The 11,324-nt window shown below is 38.8% G+C and overlaps 1 protein-coding gene across 1 annotated transcript; it reads left to right on the forward strand.

Moving 5' to 3' along the window:
- Positions 1 to 844: 844 nt before the first annotated feature.
- SLITRK1 (SLIT and NTRK like family member 1) lies at positions 845 to 5,697 on the forward strand. The gene has a single exon (XM_004455944.5). The coding sequence runs from the start codon at positions 1,368 to 1,370 to the stop codon at positions 3,456 to 3,458; it is 2,091 nt and encodes a 696-aa protein (XP_004456001.1). The 5' UTR covers positions 845 to 1,367; the 3' UTR covers positions 3,459 to 5,697.
- The last annotated feature ends 5,627 nt before the right edge of the window (positions 5,698 to 11,324 follow it).

Raw genomic sequence — 11,324 nt, forward strand, 5'->3', positions numbered from 1 at the left:
ACATCAAATGGCATTAAACTACTGCAGAGAAGGAAGAAATGCATTTAAAACACCGATGAAAATGGCGTGCAGTATAATTACCTCAAATTGCTGTACGCTTGACACCCTGACACTAATTTTATTCAAGCCATTGGAAATAAATATTTTAAAAGCACTCCTTTCCTAACGCAGGAGCTAGCGGAGGCTGTGAGGTCTTTAGGGAAAGGAAAGGGTAAAGTTTCCGGCAAGCAAAAATAATTAAATAGCCCATTTAAAATAAGCGTCTATGTAGATTGACAGCCTTTAATGCCCACATTTTTAACGCTTGCCCTGTATGAGAATTGATTTTTTTTTCTTCAGCATTCCCTCACCAGATGGATTTTTTGCTACTGCAGATCAGCAGAGGGTGTCAGATCTTTCAGAGTGCACCAGGCTGGAATAAGCAGAGCTTCTTAGCAACTCCCCCCCGCCCCGCACTCTCGCGCTCTCTCCCACCCTCCCTCAGACAACTCGCCACCCCCCCTCCCTCCCGCCCTTCTTCCCCCGCCCCCTCCACGTAATTCCGAAAGAGCAGAAGAAAGACGAGAACAAGAAAAGAAGAGCTAATAAGGGAAAACCGGAGTCCAGAAAAAAAAAAAAAAAAGGCTGAAGAGGACCGAAGGCAAGGAAAGCAAAAGGATGGACAGTCACAAAACGCAGCGATTGCGGAAATTTTCCAGCGCCATTGGCTCGGCAGTGTGAGTCTTTCGGTCGGGGCGTGATTTCAGCACCTGGGGCACTGGACAGCACCTCAGGGGGACTTCTGGGCATCCGGCAGCCACCGGAGGAACTCCACCAGCAGCCTCAACAAGAGAAGCCGCCGAAAACCCCGCTTTATATCAGAGAAGCAAGGTCAGTGCGACGCACAGCCATGCACAGGCAGTGCGCCTGTACTACGCTGAAAATCCTCTGCTTCTTTCTCTAACATGCCCTTGCTTCTAATTACTTGCATTGTTTCCTTTCTGATCAATGAAAACACTAGGCGAGATTTTGTAAGTGTGCTTTAAATTTATACGTATTATTTAACTTCTTGCTGGTTGTTTCTAAAGGGTTGAGGGGAGTGGGTTTTTTTCCTACTTTTCAATTTTTATTTTTATTTTATTTTTTGCTTGCCTTGCACTACGTGCCTGGATAGTTTGTGAATATAATTATTGACTGGCGTCTGGGCTGTTGCAGTGCGGGGGGGTTAGGGAGGAAGGAATCCATCCCCACCCCCCCAAAAAACCTTTTCTTCTCCTTCCCTGGGTTCGGACATTGGAGCACTAAATGAACTTGAATTGTGTCTGTGGCGAGCAGGATGGTCGCTGTTACTTTGTGATGAGATCGGGGATGAATTGCTCGCTTTAAAAATGCTGCTTTGGATTCTATTGCTGGAGACGTCTCTTTGTTTTGCCGCTGGAAACGTTACAGGGGACGTTTGCAAAGAGAAGATCTGTTCCTGCAATGAGATAGAAGGGGACCTACACGTAGACTGTGAAAAAAAGGGCTTTACAAGTCTGCAGCGTTTCACCGCCCCGACTTCGCAGTTTTACCATTTATTTCTGCATGGCAATTCCCTCACTCGACTTTTCCCTAATGAGTTCGCTAACTTTTATAATGCGGTTAGTTTGCACATGGAAAACAATGGCTTGCACGAAATCGTTCCCGGGGCTTTTCTGGGGCTGCAGCTGGTGAAAAGGCTGCACATCAATAACAACAAGATCAAATCTTTTAGAAAGCAGACTTTTCTGGGGCTGGACGATCTGGAATACCTCCAGGCTGATTTTAATTTATTGCGTGATATAGATCCGGGAGCCTTTCAGGACTTGAACAAGCTGGAGGTGCTCATCTTAAATGACAATCTCATCAGTACTCTACCTGCCAACGTGTTTCAGTATGTGCCCATCACCCACCTCGACCTCCGGGGGAACAGGCTGAAAATGTTGCCCTATGAGGAGGTCTTGGAGCAAATCCCTGGCATTGCTGAGATCCTGCTAGAGGATAACCCCTGGGACTGCACCTGTGAACTCCTTTCCCTGAAAGAATGGCTCGAAAACATTCCAAAAAATGCCCTGATCGGCCGAGTGGTCTGCGAAGCCCCCACCAGATTGCAGGGTAAAGACCTCAATGAAACAACCGAACAGGACTTGTGTCCTTTGAAAAACCGAGTGGATTCTAGTCTCCCGGCTCCCCCTGCCCAGGAAGAGACCTTCGCTCCTGGCCCCCTGCCAACACCCTTCAAGACAAATGGACAAGAGGATCATGCTACCCCAGGGTCTGCTCCAAGCGGAGGTACAAAGATCCCAGGCAATTGGCAGATCAAAATCAGACCCACCGCAGCGATAGCGTCGGGCAGCGCCAGAAATAACCCCCCAGGCAGCAGCTTGCCCTGCCCTGGGGGCTGCAGCTGCGACCACATCCCAGGGTCAGGTTTAAAGATGAACTGTAACAACCGGAACGTGAGCAGCTTGGCTGATTTGAAGCCCAAGCTCTCCAACGTGCAGGAGCTTTTCCTGCGGGATAACAAGATCCACAGCATCCGAAAATCGCACTTTGTGGATTACAAGAACCTCATTCTGTTGGATCTGGGCAACAACAACATTGCCACCGTGGAGAACAACACTTTCAAGAACCTTTTGGACCTTAGGTGGCTGTACATGGATAGCAACTACCTAGACACTCTGTCCCGGGAGAAATTCGCGGGTCTTCAGAACCTTGAGTACCTGAACGTGGAGTACAACGCGATCCAGCTCATCCTCTCTGGCACCTTCAATGCTATGCCCAAACTGAGAATCCTCATTCTCAACAACAACTTGCTGAGGTCCCTACCCGTGGACGTGTTCGCTGGGGTGTCGCTCTCCAAGCTCAGCTTGCACAACAATTACTTCATGTACCTCCCTGTGGCAGGTGTGCTGGATCAGTTGACGTCCATCATCCAGATAGACCTGCATGGCAACCCCTGGGAGTGCTCCTGCACCATTGTGCCTTTCAAGCAGTGGGCAGAACGCCTGGGTTCCGAAGTGCTGATGAGCGACCTCAAGTGCGAGACGCCGGTGAACTTCTTTAGAAAGGATTTCATGCTCCTTTCCAATGACGAGATCTGCCCCCAGCTGTACGCTAGAATCTCGCCTACGTTAAGTTCGCACAGTAAAAACAGCACCGGGTTGGCGGAGACTGGGACGCACTCCAACTCCTACCTAGACACCAGCAGGGTATCCATCTCGGTGCTGGTCCCTGGTCTGCTGCTGGTGTTCGTCACCTCCGCCTTCACCGTGGTGGGCATGCTCGTGTTTATCCTGAGGAACCGAAAGCGGTCCAAGAGAAGGGACGCCAACTCCTCCGCGTCCGAAATTAATTCCCTCCAGACTGTCTGTGACTCTTCCTACTGGCACAATGGGCCTTACAACGCCGACGGGGCCCACAGGGTCTACGACTGTGGCTCTCACTCTCTCTCAGACTAAGACCCGACCGGAGCGGGGGAGGGGAGCTGGAAGGCGCGTCCGCCTCCCAAGGGTTAAAGCAGCTCTGACCCAGCCCAGCGCGCTCCTAGGCTGGGTAAACGTGAACAAACTGAAAAATCGTACTAATTAGTGAACTCGCTCAAAGGAGAGGGTCTGACCCATTAACTTCCTTCCGGAAACAAAGCTCAGACTGTGGCGAGCTGAGAGCGCTCAGCCAGCTCGCTCCTCGCCCAGAGCCGCTTTTGAGAGAAAGCCCAGCAGGGACCCCGCCTGCTAGAGGAACCGACTGCGCCCTCGCCGTCAGCTGAGGCGCCCGCGGGGAGGGCGACCGCGGTTCTGTACATGTACACACATACTTCCATCTATATAGAGAGATAGATATCTATTTTTCCCCTGTGGATTAGCCCCGTTGAGTAGGGGGGCGCGATGGCTCCCTGTTGGCTACACAGGGATGGCAGTTGCACGAAGGCATGAATGTATTGTAAATAAATAACTCTGACTTTTGACAAAACAAAAACAAAAAAAAAACAAAAGTGCTGCATGGCTCGCATGGAATCCACGCGCTCCAGGGACGCTACCCTCCCCGGCGACTGGAGATGGCGTCTCGTTCACAGCAACCGCCCTCTTACCTGATAAGTCCCATCGTACCAAACTTTCTATAAACAAAATACCGTATAATCAGAAAGTGCCATTTCGCCATTATTTGTGATCGGTAGGCAATTCAGAGAGTATGTTTACTTGTGAAAAAAATGTAAAGGTTTTATTTAAGACATTTGCATGGCTAATCATCAGTACGTTTACGAGTTCAAAGGGGTATTTTGTTGAGCCAAGTTTTTACGGGTTGTTTTGGGTTATTTTTTTTCCTTTTATTTTGGTGGTAATGATTTATTTTATTTTTCAGGGGTTATTTTTCTATACATATCCAATAATGCCTTCCATCTGAATGTAAAATAAGTACCCATGATTTCTATTATAGTATCAGTGTATAATTATATATTTAAAAAAAAGGTTTTGAGGCAGTTAAGCATGACCAATTAATGTCACTCTAGTGCTTAGGCTGCGATCCTATGGTAGCAATTCTGTGCTGGTGTAAATCTCACTTATAAGGAGGAACAAGAATTGAGGAAGCACGTAAAACTTACTAATTCTATTCGAGGATTTTATAACGGCATATTTTTTCAGTATTAAAGTGAAAATGTTTTCAACTCTGGGTCCTTACATTTTTCCAGCTTAATATTTGCAACTGGTAAATCGGATTTTTGGTGGAAGGGATGGGGGAGGGGAGCGGTTGGGGGTTCCCTTCTTTGACTATATTAAAGTTCTTCTCTCTAATCTCCTTACTTGGCTTTTTACCCTTTACGTAACCCCCTTCTCCCCTTTCCCGCCCATATTTTAGCAGTTTCTTCTTTCCATAAAATAAGGTCTTTCTCTCCCCACCTTACCCCTCCTTTCCTTTTCCTCCCCTAATGCGGCAGTGAATCCCTTTATTAATAATACTGGAACTCCCTCGCTACTGCCGCTGCTGCTGCTGCTGTACACAGTGCAGATATATAAAGGATGCTAGTAGAGATTTGATTTAATTGACTCTGCCTAGATCGGTCTCATTAAACACAGTGGAGATTTCATTGGTCAGCACTCCTCGATGAAAGGCAGCCCTAATGACTGGCATTTGAGATGCTGCTGGTATTTTGAATTCAACATCTGCTGAAAACGGTAAAACTAATTAGTTCCCACCCCCCCTCCCCGCCCAAGCAACTGCATATTGAAATTTGTTAAAGCATTCATCTTTATGGAAATCAATCATTATCCTAAAGAAGTGTTTCTCTCCCATCATCCGGATTTCTGGTTGTGGCCCAGTAATTAACATGAAAAGCATCGAACTGTTTGAATTTTATGAGCCAATGTAACTGGATCACATTCCTCGGGGAGTTCTAGGCAAGTCTATTTCATCAGCAGTTAGTATATATAAGACAAAAACCACACATGTTGATGAGTCTGCATTCCACCACATCTCTTTTGAAGAGTAGTTAAAGGGCTGCAGACCACAGATTTTTAAAAAGGGGGGAAGGGGGGAGTGTAATCTTAAATCAGTTAGTGAAAGCCCAGAGCAGTTGTAAATCAATTTGCCTTCTAGAATTTATATTCTAAAGGGGAGTGATTTCTCAGAACCATGATGTTCTGGAATATGTATTATTTATTTTAACACTTTTAAAATAAAGTCTTTTATCATAAACCACAACTATTCCGAAGGCCATTCATCATTTTCTCTCTTGATTCTTTTGTTTGTGGACTGCATTCCATGGTGGTAATACTGTTACCTACTACCCTCTGATCAGCATTATGGATTGTTTACTTATTTATATATTTATTGCTTTCCTTTTTCATAAAAGGCCTTAATTCTTTTTAAGGAAAATACAACTGGGTTCCTGAGACATAATCAACAGATTTATTGATGATGGAAAAAACTGAGGGAGGGAAAGTGTCATATTTTTCAGTAATATTATGACCCTAGGAAAGAAAAGATGACAGATATAGAAACAAGGTCTTTGGTGGAAGATGACACTTGATGAAAAGTACTTAGTGAGGTAAGGTGGCAAGCTTTTTAAAATGGTACATGATTAGTCTAGGTAATGAAACTAAAACTTTTCATAGCTGGTATGCACAGGGGCAAGACTTTTTCTTTATACTAGTTTTTTTTTAAAAGATCAGTAGAGAAGCCAAGATTAAGGGATACAATTATTTTTAAACTAGTAGCTTCAATGCATTTGAGTGATCATTGTGTGCCAGGTATGTGCTAAGGGAGTAACAAATTATTTAATTTAAGCTTAACAATTACAGGGAAAGTTAATAAGCTATTAATTTCATTCTACAGGTGAGAAAATTGAGACTTAAGGAGAATAAGTAATAACTCTGTACAGTGGGTTGGGGTATAAACCCAGTTTTCTTCATACTCTAAAACCTCATTCTTTGAATGAAATAGTATATATTTATTTGATAAATCTCTTAAAGAAAGTTACCTTTTATTTTTGTTTTCAAAATAATGCATAACTCTAATAATACTGTATAACAAATAAGACCCGGGTATGTCTTCTCAATCAAGTGTGTGTTGGTGGGATTTTATATTTCCAGTAACTTTTGCAACAAAAGAAAATGGTCCTTTATTTAGAGGAGCTAATGTCAGTGTTTTTAAGAGTGTGTAATAAGACTTAAGAAATAAGAAAAAAATATGAATGTCTTTTATCAAATTATGAATAGTAGACATTAAGATCATTAAGTATACATAAGCAATATATTGGTTCTAAAATGATTAGGGTCATCACAATATTTTAGTGAGTAGGAAAACTGCTGAAAGTCCATGTAGAAGAGTAGAATATGGGTAATGGAAAAAGATACTCAACATGATTTTATATATAAGAGCATTCATTACTGAGACATCAATGTTTTATTCATTTTGATAAACTATCATTGTCAATATTACATACACACAGTATATAGAATATATAATATGTATGATCTCACTGTATCACTTTCATTTAGAAATGCTTAGTTCCTTGTTTTTGTTTCATCTTTACATAAAATACTCACAAAACTATAGTTTCACGTGCATTAGGTGAGCTATCTTGTTTTCTGTTAAATCATTTCTCAGGTCATCAATGCAAGAGATTTTAGTTGTATCAGTTGGAAAATGAGGAAAGAAGGAGATATCTTGGGTAATTCCATTGCTTTAAAGAAAGTAGTAGCTTCTGTGGATGCTGCTGTAACTAAGAATATCCTAGAACTTAAGTTGTTGCCATAGAAATTTATTGTTTAACCATTTTTACATGTTTACCCAGCAGGAGCTGAAATAGCTGATATAACATCAACATAACGGGATTCTTTTTCTTAACAGTATTTATATCAGATGTAATTAGAATTCAGACATTTTAATAAGTGTTAAAATTATATTAGTGATTCCAAGAAGAGTTTGTTAATTTAGCTTTTTCCATGTTGCTAATAAATGTTATTTGACATATGCAGACCAATGGATGAATTTGCAAGGGTGAACATGGAAGTGTGTGTGTATAATGTGTTGGTGGAATATTAAATAGAGGGGCTTCTAATTCAGCTCTTCTGCTAGCTGATTTATAAATACTATTTTTTTTTTAATTTTTACACTTATCTGAGGGTAAAATGGAAGTATAAAATGTGCTAAAGATTTAATTTGAACATGTATTAAAGTTCTGGTTCATTTTCTTTCTTATTGAATCTATTCTAAATCCAAGGTATTATTTAATTTTTTAAAGATTGACTCTGCATGATGTCAACAAATAGCGTATATTCATACTCAAGAATTTTAAGTTCCATGAGTTGTTTTAATGTGACCTGAACCATAAAAAGAGAGTGAAATTAAATGCTTCATATAATCCCCAGGTATTTTCTTCACCCCTAGAGTCTCTAAAAATACGTTATAAAAACTACCACACAGGACATATAGGACTTTCTTCTCAGCATTGAAATGTAAATGCCATTACATGGTTCCATAAAAGCATGTTTTGCATGCTACAGAGCTACCCTGAAACCTGAACCAATATTGCCTCAGTTGTGACTTATCAAAATATGTTGGAGCATTTGAAATATTGAATAGTTAAGATAATATCAGGCTAAGTGTTTGAGAACTAAACTTTCCAAATGAAATGGTCAACTGAAAAATCATCTTAGATTATTGATGGCCAGTACAACCCTTTGACCTGAAATACTGGCAATTTTAGTTCATTGATTTAGATCTCAACTATACAATTCACTCTTTTTCTTCCATTTACTTGCTAAATGTATGCTACAGTACATTCTTGAAAAATAATTTTATTTCATACTTGAACTTTGCACAAAACTCCCAGGAGGAGAATTATATAACAGCTTAAAGCATTTTGAATAGGTTAGATCCTAAATATTCGATTAGCAACATTAATTGGTCACTTGCTCCCCAAAATATAGTGGAGTCTCTCTTGGGAAAAGAAAACGAGGCAGTTTCTAACTTCATGGAATTTACTATCTACAAAGAGTGGTATATACACCATTGTAAACGGTAGCCAGATAGTTCATCATTGGTAGTGTTCAAAGCATAACACTAGAAACTGTTTCATTCTTTTAAGTAATTTAACTTTTCCATTTGGAAAAGTGCAGGCACCACGTGAGTTTCATTAGATCCTATCCCAAATAGTTGAAAAACTTAGAACAATATTTGAAAACAAAATTTATTTTAATTATCATACTAGTTTTATTTTAATTTCTTTTTCTGTGAAATGGAAGTAATGCCTGCTTTTTTATAACTTCACTAAAAGTTTTCTAATTAAATCATTCTAAAAGAAACCATTGAATCATTTTTTAAATTAGCAAATAAATGACAATTTTTCACTTTTAACTATTTGAAAAATCAGCTAATATTGGTTTAAAACGTTGATCAAAATATTTTATAATATAGGAAATTCATAAATGGGTATCTCTGGATGCTTAGCTTTGATTTCGTGGTATTTATGTATGTAAAATAAATTGCAGAATGCTTAAAATAATATAATATTATTTTTATTTTTATAATTTTACTGAACAGCTAGTGATTCACTTGCCATTTCTTGCTTAGTAAAACCTAAGTTTCAGTTACTTAGTAGTATTGTCCAGATGCACAAGGCCAAAGATGATCTTTTAACAACCAGAAAGCAGTAAGCAAAGCCATGATTTACTCACTCCCATACCTTATTCCCTTTGCCTCTAACTTCATTTCTTTTGCTTACAGAAGAATATAGGAATGAAATATGCTCAGCGGCAGGATATTGATAGAAAAAGTCAATATATAATGAAAATGAAAAGTGCCACAGATACAGACAATAAATGCTCAATCCATAGCACTGTGGGAGAATCAGTCTCTGTCTCTCAGAAAGAGGGGAAAAGTGGAAAAGGGCCATGATCACCATAAACAATAATGGCTCCTACTACATTCTGTCATATTTATGTGCTTTTCCTTTTTAAATCATTATCTTGTTTAATATTTTCAGGTTGAATATGAAACAAAAAGCAAAAGCTCATTATTAGGTTAGCAATATGATTTGTATAATATAGCATGTACATATATGGAACTTTCTGTCACTTCCATAAAATAACCAGATTACAAAATCATGAAGGAATCTGAAACAACTCCAGTGTATATACACTACAGTTTAATCCATATTATACAGTATAATCCACTAGAGTATAATCCATAAAATGCAGTATAATACATAAAAATCCAGATACTTTTAATTATTAAAATAATTATTTTATCTAATTATAAATATTATTACATGACTATATTATCACACCTAAATTATGTTGTATAATGTATGATATGGTATCACGTATAATTATTATAATTTGTTAATTTCTGTTCAGTTAGGTAATTTGGATAGCTAATCTGATTAGGTTGTGAAACCAGTTAACATTACTTAATTGGACATGTTTAAGGCAAGTGTGTTTTTTGTAGATTGTATACCAAAGAGCTTGGTCTGGCTGTGTTAACACTGAGTCAGAAAAGAATGTTAATGAACTTTCCAATGTTCCTAAATAATGTATGTATATTGGTTCAATTTGTTATCAGATGAATCTAAAGGGATTAAAATGATAAAGGCAAATATTTTAATGCTGTTAAGCCCTCTGTTTCCTAAATGTTTTCTATTGTCTCAACAGAATCTTTTAAGAGAGCTTCTACCTTTCATTTCTTTATTGTCAGGAAAGGTTATATTTTTGGTTCTTCAGCGAAACTTTAATTGGATGGAATTTGTATTTTTCACCAGAAATGGCCAGTTCCCTATCAATCAGATTTCATGATACAGATGACTTGGTATATAATTAGAAATTAAAATACAATAAACAAAATATTTTAGGAGGATATTATACTTATGATGTGATATTATGAAGGACAAAAGTTGAAACCAAGTAACTACAATAACCCCAAGAAATGAATAGCATGGAAAGCCATGTTACAATTATAATTCAGAATTTATAAATTCAAATTAGCAAGAAAGTCAGATTAGTGCACTTTTGAACATCATTTGCATGAGACTGATGTTACTGATAGCTAGCCAAAACTGTTAATGCCACAAGCTTTTCACAATATAGATACTTTTTTCAACATTTTTACATGTATAGCTAATAAGGAACACATTAGATTTGTATTCTTGAAAAACCAGTTTACACACTTGATGAGTAATTCAATATATAGATTGTGGTTCAGAATTATTTCCTTTGATAAATGTAGATTTTAGAGGTCATATCTTCAACTAGTATGACATACAGTAAGAAGAGAAATTTCAACCTATATTTATATTGGCTGCTTTATTGTGAGTATAGGAAAATTTGAATACAGCCTTCAAATTAAAGTGTGTTCTATAGGACTAACACAAGTGTCAGTAGCATATATAGCATAGAAGACTGGTGTCAGGGGGATATGTCTTATTCATGCCAAGTTCAGGAAACAAAAACATTGAAAAATAACAGGGATGATGGCAATTTTATTTTGATTGAGTCAACAAATATTTATTGAGCACCTACTATGTGCCCCGCAGAGATATTAAAGCTGCCGGGCAGACCAGGTTTCTGCTCATCTGAATTTACATACTAAAGTGGATTGCAGAAAAGAAAATAATATATAATGAATGAGATAAATTGGAAGAGTGAAAGAGCAGTAAAAGAAATAAAATAGGAAAGAGGTAATGCTCCCTTTGTTAGGGTAATCAGAGAAGTCCGTTCTGAAGAGACAATATATGAAATTAGTTAAAAGAAAAACTATTAGGAGGCAGTCATTAGTAGAGTTGGAGCAAGAGAGAGACAGGCAAAAGCATCATCAAGTGTTAACATCCT

This window comes from Dasypus novemcinctus, chromosome 15 (genome assembly GCF_030445035.2).
Source record: "Dasypus novemcinctus isolate mDasNov1 chromosome 15, mDasNov1.1.hap2, whole genome shotgun sequence".
NCBI classification, from domain to species: Eukaryota; Metazoa; Chordata; class Mammalia; order Cingulata; family Dasypodidae; genus Dasypus; species Dasypus novemcinctus.

What these genes read in the sequence shown, in the direction of transcription:
- SLITRK1 (XM_004455944.5), top strand. Translation starts at nt 1,368, where the DNA reads ATGCTGCTTTGGATTCTATTGCTGGAGACGTCTCTTTGTTTTGCCGCT.